The sequence below is a fragment of the Paroedura picta genome, chromosome 3, assembly GCF_049243985.1.
Source record: "Paroedura picta isolate Pp20150507F chromosome 3, Ppicta_v3.0, whole genome shotgun sequence".
Taxonomy (NCBI): domain Eukaryota; kingdom Metazoa; phylum Chordata; class Lepidosauria; order Squamata; family Gekkonidae; genus Paroedura; species Paroedura picta.
This window is the reverse complement of record NC_135371.1, coordinates 47111258-47127419: the sequence shown is the minus strand read 5'-3', so window position 1 is coordinate 47127419 and position 16162 is coordinate 47111258. Positions and strand designations below refer to the sequence as shown.

At 43.1% G+C, this 16162-nt stretch overlaps 1 protein-coding gene across 14 annotated transcripts in view; it reads left to right on the top strand.

Annotated features, from left to right (window-relative positions):
- Positions 1-16162, top strand: part of CACNA1D (calcium voltage-gated channel subunit alpha1 D) — a 312904-nt gene that overhangs the window by 135628 nt on the left and 161114 nt on the right. For 12 of the 14 annotated variants that reach the window (XM_077325522.1, XM_077325529.1, XM_077325523.1 and 9 more), the window contains exons 6-7: positions 1231-1383; positions 4696-4892. In XM_077325522.1, the coding sequence (XP_077181637.1) occupies positions 1231-1383; positions 4696-4892 (350 nt within the window). Of the gene's footprint in view, positions 1-1230; positions 1384-4695; positions 4893-16162 lie in introns of those variants that run through there. The other 2 variants (XM_077325532.1, XM_077325531.1) reach the window with 2 other exon arrangements.

Genomic DNA, 16162 nt, shown 5'->3' with positions numbered 1-16162 from the left:
TTGGGTTCCCTTGGGGTTTGCAAGGCATTAGTAATGTATTTCATTCTGTTACATTTCCCTTCTATTAATAATAATAAAAATGAATTGTGATTTTTCTGGTATCTTTCGTTCATTTGCAAATTGATGTACACCCCTTCAGCTATGTAGAGAAAAATGGTTATGTTCTAATGCAATAACTGCTGAAAATGGCCCTAGGAGAGCACTGTGTGCACGGCGGTTCTAGAGAATGAAAACTGGACTGCTAGAACTGGGAAGAACTGCTAGAAGGAGCAATTCAACAACATAACAACTGGATTTGTCTATAATCCTTTCTGTTTTCATTCAGTAGTGTCATTTGAGGGTGTTCTGGATTGAGTGAAACCTCTCTCTTTCCCATCTCTTGTGTTTAACATTTGATCCAGAAGCAAGGTCATAATGCTGTGTTTATTAGACCATAATCTGTTGCTATGGAAATGATGGTAATTAGTACAGATTTAGCAAAATTATTTCAATGGAGGATCATGCAAGAGTAGAAAATACACATCGAGTGGGGAGAAAGCTTTTTGATCAACTGCAGATTCACTGCCAGCAGACCAATACCTCTAATTTTGTATGAACACTTTTTCAAGCCAGCTCTGGGTTGGGAAATACCTGGAGACTTTGGGGGTGAAACAGGGAGTGGGCAGGATTTGGAGTGGGTAGAAACCACAGTGTTATATAACGCTTTGGGGTCCACCCTCCAAAGCAGACATTTTCTCCAGGGGAACTGATCTCTGTCACCTGGAGATGAGCTGTAAAGCCTACCTGGGGACTGGCATCTCTAGTCCCAAACCAACTGAACATCTTTGATTATTGTGCTTATTGACATTTGCATTTACTCTGACCATAAACTCTTTTGTGTAGGTTTTGCTTCCCTTTTTAGATCTGGGATACCCCACTAGACTCTTCTGTGATTCAGTTGTAGTCAGGTCTGAAAAAATATACATATTGCAAGACAGAGCGAGTTCCAGATTGCTATGTTTGGTCCTTTTGTGTGTTGGTTCCATTTCTCCAAAATGATACACTGGCACATAAAATCAGATGAATTTCTGTTAAATGTATAAAATTGAACGCAAGGCCTTAAGCATTTTCTGCAGCAGATTGTTTTTGTATAAATAGCTTTTGCTTGAACTTGCACAGTAGCCACTTCTAATTATGTGTGTCTGCAAAAGCGTATCACCATCTTTGTTAATGCGTTTTGTTTGTTTACAGGTTTACAGGTTGTCCTGAACTCCATTATAAAAGCCATGGTTCCCTTGCTCCATATTGCCCTTTTGGTATTATTCGTAATCATAATCTATGCTATTATAGGATTGGAACTTTTTATTGGAAAAATGCACAAATCATGTTACTTTGATGATACAGGTGAGTAAAGGAACTGTTGATCATAAAAGGAATCAAATTGTTACATCTTAAACCGCATTGTAAAGTAAAAACTTTAAAATACTGAATTTAGTATAAATTGATACAATGAACATTCCACAGGAGCATAGAAAACTCACAATTTGTGGTTTTCGGAGATATGCAAAATGTTGTAATGAGAGACATAAGCTCGAGGATTCTCTACCATATATCACATTTTATCCTGCCATTCTTTCAGGAGCTTCCCTTTTCCAATTTACCTTACAACAATCTTGTGAGGCAGGATGGGCTCCGAGTGACTGTGTCGTTCTAAGCGGAGTCACACACTTCTAAGTCCTGTGAAGCTTAGAAGACTATAACTGCTTAAACTACACCATGAGTCATCTTCTGAGCATCATGATGACCTGAACCCAAGTATCCCACATGTAACAGTACAGTACAGAAGTTGGAAAAGTAGAAACCTGTTTTGTATTGATATCTCCTTTCTCTGCTTCATTTTAATGAGTGAATCTACCTTCAGTATCAGCCTCAAATCTTAGGTCCATTTTGCACAGCTGGTAGAAATCCGTGATCAGCACTCAATATTCCATCACTATGTGTTGTAGCATCTCATTGTCATTTCACACCTTGCCAAAATCTCCGTTCTCCTAGCGCTATCGTTTCTTCTCCAGCAACGTCCTTGGGGGGGGGGGTGGAGGAAAAGGGTGAGATAGAGAAATCTAGTGATTTGTAGTCTATAAACGGAGTTTTAGATTGAAAACGATTTTATCAAACAAAAGAAAACCAATCCAGTCAATTTAAAGAAGGGAAGTTTTTGACCCGTCTCCTAGGATCAGAGAGCTATGGAAAAATGTTTAAGAAAAGCTGTGATACTGTGTAAGAACATATGATTCCTGGCTGAAGGTCTGGATTGGACAGGTTTAAAAGAGGGCTGACGGTCACAGAATGAATTTAGTGTATGTACTTTCCTACAGAAAATTGCAAATGAAGTGACATGGTCTTCATCCGATTGCTTGTTTGTGCTTCTTGTTTGGCTTCCTTATGAAAGAAGTACAAACTTTCTCTAATTTGTTTTTTCTTTCAGTGAAGTCTGTTTTATAATTCCAGAGTCACACTGCTGTATGTTTCTATATCAAAGTATCTGCATTTTTATGGGTAGTTTCTGAAATATATTAAGACAGGGGTAGTTAAACTGCGGCCCTCCAGATGTCCATGGACTACAATTCCCAGAAGCCCCTGCCATGGACATCTGGAGGGCCGCAGTTTGACTACCCCTGTATTAAGACATGTAAATATATCGTTGTACAACCGCAGACATTCGGCATTAATCCAAACTAGTTATTAGGGCAGAAGTGGTGGCATGGAAAATGCAGGATGAAGGATGGCATGGTTTGTGCATGTTGAACTCTTATTCTGTGTATGTTAACTGACCCTTAATGATAATTGAGCCAATTGAATTTCGTTAGATTGAAAACCTATAAGAGATGTAGCAGTATCATTTATTGCTGGCTTATTCCTTTTAGTTTTTTTATTTCATGATAGTATTTTCTCATTGCTTATGGTAGATCGTTACTTGTGCACAAGAACCCTGAAAATCAGTGGGAATAGGATCTAATATGTGGAAAATAAAGTTTGTGACAAGCTTGCAGCCTGGGAAGTTTTTTACTGCGGGGGGGGGGCGGGGAGAGGGAGCCGCGGCCCGGCGCCATGGCCTTCGCGGCCCGGCACCGCGGCCCGCAGGTTGGGGACCACTGCCATAGAACATATAAATACATTTATACACAGGATGCTGTAATGGTTAAGAGTGGTGGCTTCTAATCTGATTAGTTGGGTTTGATTCTCCAATCCTCCACCTGCAGACAGCTGGGTGACCTTGGGCTCGTCACAGCTCTGATATTGCTGTTCTGACTGAGAAATCCTGTCAGAAGTGCTCTCAGCCTCATTTACCTCATGGGGTGTTTGTTGTGGGGAGAGGAAGGGAAAGCAATTGTAAGCCATTTTGAGACTCCTTTGGGCAGTGAAAAGCAGGGTATAAAAACCAACTCTTCTTCTAACAGCATGATAATTTAGTTGGTTTAAAGCAGAGTCATTGTGTCTGATTAGGAGGGGGAACCCAAGGCAAGCAGGGGAGGCCCATATGATGTTGCAGTTCTTTCATGTGTACCATGTGTACTCAACCATATGTCCGGTGGAAGAGCGCTGTCTTGCAGGCCCTTCAGAACTGTGTCAGCTCCACCAGGGCCCTGGTGTTCTATGGGACTTAATTGCACCAGGAAGCAACCAAGACTGAAAAAGTCCTGGCCCTGGTGGAGGCCAGTCATACTTCTTTGGGGTTGGGGATTATCAGTCAATTGGCTGGGACATATTCAGACATGTGGTCCCTTAGATATTCAGGTCCCAAACCATGTATGTCACAAAAGCTTGACTCAAACCCGGAACTCGGCTCGGAGTAAACGTAGCTATTTCTACGTTGCTATTATGTGGGGAAGGACCCGTGCAGCAGCATTTTGATAAGGAGGCATCAAAAATCACACCCATGTTCCTGGCCATATGTGGAGTTTGTTAGTTCTCTGCCTAGGCAAGAGAGACTCGCTTCCTGCTCTGGGCCTTTCCTCCCCAGCCACCAGGACTTCCATCTTCGAGGTGTTCAGATGACAACCCTTGATCTACCCCACTACAGCCTCAAAACATCTGGCAGTGAGCCCAGAAGGGCATCTGATCAGTTGTCCATCAGGAGATAGAGCTGGGTGTTGTCTGCATATTGGTGTCACCTGAGCCCATAACTCCAGATCAGCCAGGCAAGAAGATGTTAAATAATGTCAGAGAAAGAACTGCTCCCTGCAAAACTCCACAAGTTGTCATAGAAGCGATTGATTCTCCCTGATCATGACCCTTTGTCCTCGACCATAGAGAAAGGTGTTAATCCACTGGGGCTATCCTCCATATCCTCATAACAATGAGGTGAGTAAGCAGCTCATGGTCTACCATGACAAATACTTACATACAATCTAGTAATACAAGTGGCACTGACCCCACCTCAGTCCAGCTGTCTTCAGAGATTATCCGTCAAGGCGACCAGAACCATTTTCACCCCATGACCTGGAAGGAAGGTTTACATATTCCTTAAATGTAAATAGCTAGTAAATGGTATGGCTGTTGATAAGCAAGGGGAAATGCTTCTGTAACCTTAGTGTCTTTCTAGATAAAGATTTAACTATGTATTATCTTTCTAGATTATTATAGTCTTTGGAATGTCTTTTTTTCCAAGCAAGTGGTTGAAGATTTCTCATTTTTGTGTTTTTGATCTATTTTTAGAACTATTAGCTGAAGATGATCCTGCACCTTGTGCATTCTCAGGGAGTGGACGTCAGTGTGGCACGAATGGCACTGAATGTAAGAGTGGCTGGGTTGGACCTAACGGAGGCATAACCAACTTTGACAATTTTGCCTTTGCAATGTTAACTGTGTTCCAGTGTATAACCATGGAAGGATGGACTGATGTGCTGTATTGGGTAAGGAACTGATCATACTTACTGTTTGTTTATTTGGAAATAAGATTCCATCTGTAAAGGGAAACTGCTGTATCTTGATCAACTTTGTCAGTAAGAAATCGTTATGAGCCAGTAAAAGAACACTTCAGATACCTGCAGATATTTGTTTATAGAATTTTAATTAATTTCTTGAGTTAAAATGTCATGTGTTCACCATATTTTTATTACAAAGCACCACTTGAGTAAATTGAATCCTGTTTTTCTATTATGTCAAATGGTAGCCTAGGTGCAGATGTCTAGTTTGTAAAGGCAGTTTCTGATTTTTTTTAATCTCTCTTTTTTAGCAATTAGATATCAATTGAGAGATTACGAGGGAAATGTGCTATATATCACAAAGGGGTGATTAAGAACTTCCCATTTTAATTTGCTTACAAGTGGACAATGAATCATCCCCCTACAGTTAACAATGAAAAGATCACTGCTATTGATGCAGTACCAAAATAATTTGAGCTTCTTACAAGAGTTCTGAGGGTGTTAATTTAAATGATACCTAACATTTTTATACAAACCAATACATGTAATTACACATACATATTTATACTGTGAATGCCAAGACTAATAATTAAGTATGCAACCTTAAGATGTTAACCTAGAAGTCCTTTTGAGTAACTGAGTTACTTCTAAGTAAAACATGTGGAAGATATAGTTCATCAGAATTACTTAGTGCTTTGAATGCATTGCTCACAAGTAATGGCAAACCAGGGTTTATTGCTATGTGAGGAAGCCTTGGGATCCTTGTCCTCTTTACTCTGCCTTCCTCCTCCATTTCTATGTGACCAGCTAGTGAATAATTTTTACTTTTAGTGCAATTTAGTACAATTTAAGCATATCTATTAAGAATTAAGCCCCACTGAGTTCAATGTGACTTACTTTCTAGTAAGTGTACATAGGATTGGTTCCACAAATAATACTTTGAAGTTATGTCTAAACTGAGGGCCGCACTCGTTCAAAATTGCACAATGGTTGCAAATTGAAATCGCTAATGTTTTGCTGTTACGCACAACGTCGTTGACAATCTGCAACACTCCTGAAACCGATCCACAAAAAGCGCTTCATTGTAGCGCTTTCAGGGAAATCCCAAAAAGTGGATTCACCCTCCGGAATGAGCTACACTCTTGCAACCAATCTGCAACACTAGCGGGAAAGTTCTGTGCGTTACCATTGTTGCAGTTTCTGCAAAGTCCCTCCCCCTAGGTCTCTCCTCTGATCTTCCGGCGAAGCAATCGCCATTTCTTTTTCTCTGAGCGAGCGGAGATCAACACACCGGCAAGCCTTCGTTTACCCAGTGAGGCTTCCCCAGCTGCAGTCCCTTCCCAGAGCTGTTTAAAGTCACCAAACACCAAGCAACACACAGCCCCGTTTGCTGGTTTATTTTCCCTTTATTTTTCACTCTATTTTCGGCCGAAAATCGCACCCGTGCAGGGGGGGTATTTTTTTTTCACTCGGAGGGAGCGTGGCAACGATGAAACGGCAGCTCAAACACCACCTGCTACCTAGATGGGTCTCTCCGTTGCAACGAATCAACGCAGAGGGAAAGGGAAAGGGGCTTTTTGGGAGCATGATAACAGCCGCCCATTGGCTGCTTGATGGCCAGGGGCGGGACAAAGCTCGGCAATATCGCTTCCTGGCTAGCGATTTTTGCCAAGACCAGAAACCTGTGGGAAACGATAGAAACTCAACTGGATTCCACTACAAAGGCAGGTATGCATAACGACGAATTCCACTATTTAAAATGGTGTTTTTTTGTTCCGCAACCAATTTGCTACATAGTTGCTGGTGCAGAATGGCCCTGAGACAAAGAGTTTGAACCTCAGTACCCCAATCAAAGTTATGGAAAACAGCTGGATTATGAGCTCTGTTTGGACAAAAATGTTCTTTGTTTTTTGTATTATCTAACCAGGTGATAAGAAATCTATAACAGAGTTTTATATAAAATATATTAAATACAGGGCTACAGGTTAACTATTTTATTCCTTTATATGCTGTAACGATTAGTATTTTTGATCCAAGAGATATAATAAATTGGGAGACATGAATCAAAATGTCCTAATAAATAAATACATGTTTTCTAGTTAAAACATATGTAGCAACGTCAAAAACCTGGATGAGGTATTTTATCCTCATATACAGAACTTTTAAACAATGGAGTTCTATATTGTGTACCAGATCCACTATCACTGTCATTAATAACTGCTCTTACAAGTAGTAGCTACTATCATACATGGAGAACGGATTCTGTAACCAAAGGCAATCAGCTACTGAAGGTGCCAGAAGAACAGCACTAATGTTAAGTGTTTATGCAACCAGCAGGGATTTAATTAGTATTGCCTTTATTCCCCTAGTAGCCTGATCTCCTAAAGTAGTTCTGCCTCCCATGGAAACAGAAAATAACTATTCTGTGAGAGTGTTTATACACAGAGCAGCAAAAACAATTTACACCAATGCTTTTATTCTATGGCTGCTGCTTTTTAAGTGTAGTGCTCACTATAACAGATGGGCTATGTTTGGTTTGGAAGGAGGCCCTTTATATTGTTACACACTCCCCACTTTCCCAGGTAACGAGAACTTCCAGACGCAGTGTTGCCTTGGTTGGTTTCTTTTGTAGGGCAAAGGACTGAAAATATATGGCATCTTTGAAACATTTTTGTTATTTTTACAATCAGAGCACAATGGAGACAATAAACCACTCCTACAACACAACAAGTTCACTGCCCACTTCTGCCCACTTCTGCCCACAGAAAGAAAGAAAGAAAGAAAGAAAGAAAGAAAGAAAGAAAGAAAGAAAGAAAGAAAGAAAGAAAGAAAGAAAGAAAGAGGGAGGGAGGGAGGGAGGGAGGGAGGGAGGGAGGGAGAGAGACCCTTAAGTATTTCACCTTCAAACAATTCACAGGTCTTTTTTTGTCTGTTCCCATCTCTTCCAGCCTCCAAGCACACTATTTTTATAGACATGCTAATATAGCTGGGAATGATTGCTTCCTCACCAGGCTGGGTTGGCAGAGTTTAACTGCGCAAAAGATACAGAGCACTGTGCTGCTTAAAAGAAGAAAAGTTTAAGAAGAGAAACAAACTTTTTATAGAGAGATTCCTGGCAGCAGAGATTTGTGCTCAAAACAGTAGGAAGTCTTGAAAAAAACAACAATCAGGACACTAAAGGAAGAAGAAGGAGAAAAAGGAGAAGAAGAGTTGGTTCTTATATGCCGCTTTTCTCTACCCAAAGGAGTCTCAAAGCGGCTTACAATCGCCTTCCCTTTCCTCTCCCCACAACAGACACCCTGTGAGGTACATGAGGCTGAGAGAACCCTGGTCAGAGCAGTTTTCTCATTGCTGTGGTGAGCCCAAGGTCCCCCAGCTGGCTGCATGTGGGGGAACACAGATTCAAACCCATCTCGCCAGGTTAGAAGTCCACACTCCTAGCCACTACACCACTATCTGAAAAATGTCAGGAAGTTACTAATCTAACTAGAAGTAAGTAAGTAAACTTTATTGCATATGTCCATAGGTCTTTTCAAATCCAAAATGCACAAAAATAAAATCTATTTGATTCAATTCAATTCAATACAAAAAAAAATTATACTCAGAGTCCAACTATCACAGGGTATATGGAACACATACCTGCTGTGGGACTCCGTGATCCTGGCCCCCTCCCTCTCAGATACTGTCTCTCTCCTTACCCCTCCCCTCTTGCCTCTCCCTTCTACCTCTCCATCCTGGTTCTTCCCCCTTAATCCCTCCCTCCCCTTCACACCTTTCCCCCACTGCCCACTTGCCTCTCCCACCAACCTCTTCTTCCTGGTCCCTCCCCATCCCTCTCAGACAGGCACACTCCCCCTTCCCCCTCCTTACCTGTTACAGCAGGAGTTCTGCAGCCTTCTGCCAGAGGCCATAGCATCTCACTGCTTCCCAGGCCTGCCCTGCTCTGTGGATAGGACCGGCCTGGGAAGCCATATCTGAATAAAGATCTTTTACCAAACTGAACTGCTTAACTCCTATTTTTCCTCAGTCTTCTCTTGTGAGGGAAATAGTGATCAATGTGGCAAAAATGTAACACAACACGGGGGATGGGAATGGTGGCCTAGGATCACTGTTGGAACAGTCCACAAAAACCTAGTTTCTTTAAATGAAACAAAGTCTTCTGGGCCAGATGAACTGCATCCAAGGGTACTAAAAGAACTTGCAGATGTCATCTCTGAAACTCTGTCCATTATTTTTGACACTTCTTGGAGAACAGGTGAGATGCCAGATGATCGGAGATGGGCAAATGTTGTCCCCATCTTCAAGAAAGGGAAAAAGGAGGATCCGGGTAATTATTGACCCATCAACTTGACATCTGTATATGGCAAAATTTTGGAACAAATAATCAAACACTCGGTCCTTGAGCAGCTGGAACTGAGAGCTGAGAGCTAAGACTCAGCATGAGTTTCACAAGAACAAGTCATGTCAGACCAACCTTATCTCTTTTTTCGAGAAAGTGACTACCTTGCTGGATCAGGGGAATGCCATGGACATAGTTTATCTGGATTTCAGTAACGCTTTTGATAAGGTTCCACATGATATTCTTGTTCACAAGTTGGTAAAATGCGGTATGGATCCTAATTCTGTCAGGTAGATCAATAACTGGCTGACAAATTGTACCCAGAGGGTACTTGTTAATGGTTCAGCATCTTTTTGGAAAAGAGTGATAAGTGGAGTACCCCAAGGATCTGTCCTGGGGGCTGCGTTGTTCAACATATTTATAAATTATTTGGACGAGAGATTAGAGGGGATACTTATTAAATTTGCGGATATTAAACTGGGAGGGGTAGCAAACACAACTGAAGACAGCAACAGAATACAGGATGATCTTGATAGGCTCGAGAAGTGGGCTAAACTGAATAAAATGAAGTTTAATAGGGACAAATGTAAATTTCTGCATTTAGGTAGGAAAAACCAAATACACCAATATAAGACGGGGGAGACTTGTCTTGGCAGTAGCATATGCGAAAAGGATCTAGGAGTCTTAGTAGACCATACGTTGAACATGAGTCAGCAGTGTAACTCAGTAGCTAAGAAGGCAAATGGGATTTTAGGCTGTATCAACCGGAGTATTGTGTCCAGATCACAGGAGGTGATGGTGCCACTTTACTCTACTCTGGTTTGGCCTCACTTGGAGTACTGTGTTCAGTTTTGGGCACCCCAGTTGAAGAGGGATATTGACAAACTGGAACATGTCCATAGGAGGGCAACAAAGATAGTGAGGGGTTTGGAGACCAAGACATATGAAGAAAGGTTGGGGGAGCTTGGTCTTTTTGGCCTAGAGAGGAGACAACCGAGAGGGGATCTGATAACCATCTTCAAGTATTTAAAAGGGTGCCATATGGAGGATGGAGCAGAATTGTTCTCTCTTGCCCCAGAGGGACAGAACGAATGGGATGAAATTAATTCAAAAGAAATTCCATCTAAACATCCGGAAGAAGTTCCTGACAGAGCGGTTTCTCACTGGAACAGGCTTCCTCGGGAGGTGGTGGGTTCTCCATCTTTGGAAATTTTTAAATAGAGGCTAGATAGCCATCTGACGGAGAGGCTGATTTTGTGAAGGCAAAGGAGTGGCAGGTTACAGTAGATGAGCAATTGGGATGTGAGTGTCCTGCGTAGTGCAGGGGGTTGGACTAGATGACACATGAGGTCCCTTCCAACTCTATTGTTCTATGATTCTATATTTAAAATGTTATAACCACCTTAAATAGCCACATAAGACAAAGAAATATTGCCCCTTTATTTTTTTTTACTGCTATAGACATTCTGTAAGAGATGCTCAGTATTTGACAGCAAAAATTTCCACTTATCTGAAGCAGAGACAAGCCACAGATTGCCTCATGTATAAACCTAGCCCTGGGTGTGAGTACAAAGAACATTCAAGAATATAATGTGACTAGAAACTAAGCCCGCTATAGTGCTAATACAGCGGGCACTAGCGAGGTTGGGGAGTTGTCGTCGCGGGTGTGTGGTGCAGGGGGCTCCCCGCTTGGCAGCCTATCTGGAGATGTGGGGCGGGCAGCCCCAGTGGCACCAGCTCCCACGTGGGCGCGTGAGGTTCGGGCTGTGTCCGGCCAGGGTGGCTGGTCGCGGCGGGCTGGTTCGTGCCAGGAGCCACCGGCGCGAGCGTGGGCCGGTGTGTGAGGTGTGGCGGGCACGGCCGGTCAGTGATGGGGAAGAGAGCATGTCTGGCAGCAGGTGCGGTGCAGCCCGTTCCTGGGCGTGCACGCCGGCCAGTGAGGCATGAGGTTGGTGTGGGTCGGCGACAACGAAGAGAGTGTGGCTGGCGGTGGCGGGTGCGGCACGGACCGCTCCTGGCCGTGCGGGCCACCGGCGAGGTGTAATGTTGGTGTGGGCGGGTGAAGACGGCGGGGCGGCTGCAGGCGGCGGTGCCTCCATGGGTGGAGCGGCAGGGCCCTCCTGGGTATGCGGGCAAGCGGCGAGCAGCACGTCTGGGGATGGAGTGAATGGTGGCGGCGGGAATGAGGGCGGCTGGAGGCATGCGACTGAAGTGAGAGGGGGGCAGATTGGGAGGCGCTTTGCGGGAGAAGGTGGTGACCGATGTAGGCTCCCGCCCAATGCCCAGGGTCCCCGGGATGGGAAAGGAACAGGGACGCCGCATCTTTGACGCAGCGCCCCTGCTCCTTGCTGAAGATGGAGGAGTGGCAGGGCCGGAGGACTTACCTAGTTTCCGCAGCCTGCATCCATGGCCTGTGAGGCGAGGTCGGGCCAAGCTGCCAATGGGGAGCCGCGCTTTGCGCGGCTCCCCATTGGCAGCTTGGCCCTGGATCGACACTCGGAGGGCCCAATCAGGAGCTGCTTCGCGGCTCCTGATTGGGCCTTCTGAGTTTTTATCCAAGACATGGCCCGCCCTAACTCCTCCACGGCAGCCCTTACCCTTTTATTTAATCCGTTCCATAGGAGTGGTTTAAAGATAACTAATCTAGCTATGCTGTTATCCCCTGTTGGAAATTCTTCATATGCTTTTGAATCATGCACATTTCAGATCTTGCAAATTCCAACAGGTTGCAGTCATGGTTAAGACTGCAATTCTGTGAACATTTTCCTGGCAGTAAGCTCCACTGCATAAAAGAGGATTCAGGGCTAAAGTACGCATGACATAAACTTGTGGCTGCTGCCAGTATTCATAATTATTTAAAAGGCTACCTGATTGGGCCCTCAGTACAGCAGGCTGAGGTGCATGTTATCAAGTGCTGAAACTGATACACACACCAGGGGCGGGGGGAGAGCTCACAGCATTTTAAAATGACTTTAAAATGGCAGCAGTGTCCCGGTGGTGGCCCCGAGGATGCCATCATTTGTAGAGTGGCCTTTATTTCCAAGTTAGACTGCCCTCTAAAGCTATTAAGAGACTATTTCCACCCAGTATCAAGATGGCTGGATAGGATAGGTTTTGCCCTTACCATAAAGTTGTCCCTAAATAGTGTTTTCCTTTTTTGCCACAAGAGTGAATGGGCAGTCTTTCACTCGTGTATGATAAACTAAACAGGTTGAAGATTCAGCTGCCTTCTGCCCTTGGGACCCAGAATGAGCAGAAGTTTGCTTAATCCCTTCTGTGTCAAAGTGTTTTACTTGTTCCTTAGAACTCAGCGAGAACCACGCAAAATTGTTGTTTTACTCTCACAAACCAACATTTAACAGAAAGATGTGTGCTGAGAGACAGCAGATGGTGAAGCCAGATTATAAATAAAATCAGGGTAATGGAAATATGAACAGATCTGAAATAAAGTAGTTAGTTTGGATGTTGTCCTGTTTATTTACTTCGGTAGATGAAAGATGTGTGAACAATTTTAGGGATTTGTGGTACTATGTTCTTTCTTGCTCTGTTTTTTCCATAACTAGCTCAACATCCTAAGTGTATATACTCTATGGGTATCCCATCTTGCTCAACCTGGTGAGCTTTGAGGAGGAAAGTATGTCTATTGTGTTGACAATTTAAAATAGAATCAGTTTGATGAAATGTATAAATTCAGTACTATTAGTTAGTATTCCTAGTATTTTAAAGAATATTTTTCTGGAAGTAACCTCATTGAGTAGGATTGGATTCTGAGAAGATTTCCTTTGGATTGTACTGAAAGCTCATTTTATTTATTTATTTATTACATTTGGATACTGCCCTTCACTAAGGGTGGTTCATATAGAATGTAAACAGAACAATACATCAAACTCACTAATTATAATGAATGAAAGATAACAGTAATAATAATAATAAGCAGATAAAATAACATTCTAACATAGTAACTATTTAACCGACCCATGGTTGGTCAGATCCATCATAGGAAGGGAGGTTTGGGGGCCCAGTAGAGGTTGTTAATGTTGGTTGACCTCAACCAAATGCCTGGTGGAGGAGCTCCCTTTTGCAGACCCTAACAACTATTTTAGTTTTGTTAGGGACCCTGATCTCCTCTGGGAGTTCATTCCACAAGGTGGGGGCCAGGAGAGAGAAGACTCTGGCCCTAGTTGAGATCAAGTGGGCTTCCTTGGTGCCAGGGATCAAAGTTAAGGGTAGGCCTGAGTAGAGTGAGTTGTAGAAGTCTTGCCTAGAGGTGACCATTGCATGGATCACTTGTGGCCAGGTGTTCTGGGGCCAAGTAGGGCACTAGTAGTTTGGCTTGGCAAAGGTGGTAGAAGGCCAGCCACACTACTCTTGTGACCTGAGCCTCCATTGAGAGGGAAGCATCCAGGATCACACCCAGGTTCCTGGTGAAGTGAGCCACTGATAGCTGCACACTGTCCATGTTGGGCAGATGCACTTCCTCGCTTGGACCCTGCTCAGCCACAGGACCTCCATCTTTGAAGGATTGGGCGTCAGATGACTCTGCTTGAGCCATCTCATCACTGCTTCCAGGCAGCTAGCCAATGCTTCTTGGGGGGGAATGAGGGTTGTCATCCATCAGAGCTTGGGTGGCATCCACATATGGGTGAGAACTCAGCCTGAACTTCCATACCAGTTGGTAAACTGCTGTCCAGAAATTGCCTGTAAAGCTTTAATGTTACACGAAAAATGGACGATTCCAAATTAGTGACAAAGAGAAAAAGAATCTATCCAGTGGCTTAAGTCTCTTATATTATTTATTCACTTCGACTCTGCCAGAACGGTCTCTAGATTGTTTTCCGTTTTCAGTCTTTCATCAGTGGCAGTGAGTCCGTCCTTGTTAATGTTTTTAGATAAACGCTTCTGTATCCTGGAGATTCAAGGCTGTGAGCAATTTCTGGACATGTTTCTCCAGGCCTGTTGGCAAAGGGTATAAACACTGCACTGTTAGCAGGGAATCAAGATCTTCTGATATATTAGAATGCTACATGATTGTAATATATTATAATTTATTGTCAAATTAAACATTATGGATAGCATTCAACATTTCCAAAGCTAAGTTGGAATAATACACTTACTTTAATGCTTATATGAGCCCAGGAAAACTTTTTGCACCCCATCCACTGCAAAGTTATTCTGGGCGAACTGCACAAAAGTGAATGGGAGTGGAGCAAAAGCACTTTGGCAGAGCTAGAGAACTATGATGGATTATGTGCTTTGCTAATTAAAAGAAATAGTCACTCAACTGAAGTAATGGATAAGAAATAAATGTCCAGCCATTTCATTATAAACTGCAGAAGGAAAGAATATGAGAGAGTGCACAATGAATTAGGTTCACAGTAACATTCACAACTGCATTCAGAGAAGCAGATAGTACTATCAGAGGAAAAATATAAATATTGAAAAGTCTGTGGCTTAGAAGACACGTGATGATTAAATGTCAGTTTAGAGTGAATAATGCTGAGCCCACTAAGGGAGAAATAATTTTAAACTGCTTTACAAGGAGCTAGCTATTCCCATAGAACTGAAAGTAATTTATTCTGACATGATGCCTTGTACCTTACGTTTATGAGACTCTTAACACATACAGGGTCAGAGAAGGACAGAACTACTCTCTTATCAGAAATCACTTATATCTTCCTAAATATACACTGTTTAAATAATACACGAATTGGAAGGTTTTCTTTTAAGATTGTGGGGTTTCTCACCATATGATTCTGTGAACCTGGATCTTTTGAAAGCTTCAGGGGGCGGTATATTTTGGAAGATTTCAAAAATCTGATTTACCAAAAGGTTAATGGTTTCAGGACCAATTGCAAGTGATCCAGATGCATTCATTCCTATTTTACATTATCTTCTGCCCTGACTTGGATGGCTCAGGCTAACTCAAGCTTGTCAGATACAGGAAGCTAAGCAGGGTTGGCTCTGGTTAGTATATGGAAAGGAAACTTCCAAGGAATTCCAGGGCTGCTATGCAGAGGAAGGCAATGGCAAACTAACTCAATGTCTCTGACCTTGAAAAACCCAAGAGGCTGACATAGCTGCAACTTGATGTCACTTTACCTACACACACACTACGGTTGCCAGCTCTGAATTGGGAAAACTTGAAAATTTGGGGGTGGAGTTTGGAGAGTGCGGAGTTTAGGGAGGGAATGGATTTCAGTGGGGTAAAAGTTCATAGAGTCTACCTTCCTAAGTGGCCATTTTCTCATTGTGAACTGATCTTTCTCCCTCTGAGTCAGGAAGACATTTTGTTGGTTGTTTCCCAGAGGTGGGAAACACCCACCAAGACATCTTCCTGTCCTCAAAGGACCTTTCTCGGTGAGTAACCAGTGGTCATTTTCACCTGGAAATTAGTTGTAATCCCAGAGATCTCCAGCTACCACCTGGAGGTTGGCAACCCTTACACACAAGATTCATTTGCTTGATGTGTATCGCTTAACTTATTCCTTACTAGATTTATTATTGTTGTGGTGGTATTCTAGACATTTTGGGTTAGATCAGGCATTCCAGCAGTGAGTAGTGATGGTGCGTAGATCATCTCAGGTCTCCCTTCCCCCAAAAAGAGCATTTCCAAGCCTGGAAAAATATTATTCCCACAATCATAGGACCTGTGTGGAGTAATAGCCATATGGGTTAGGAGATTTGAGGCTCCTCCCTCTCCAGCTCCACTGGCTTGTCCTCCAGTGATCTGCTGGGTTGTCTCTGGCAGTTTCCCCCAAGCCTCAGAACAGGGAAGGTGGTGATTTGCTCATCTCTTGGAGCTTCCACTTCTTTATTTCTTCCTGATAATGTGTAGTATAGCATCAAAGCTAAGATAAGGAAATGCATAATCAGATTACTTCATTAGAGAAGGGAAAAAACCCCAAGGAACATTTGTAAC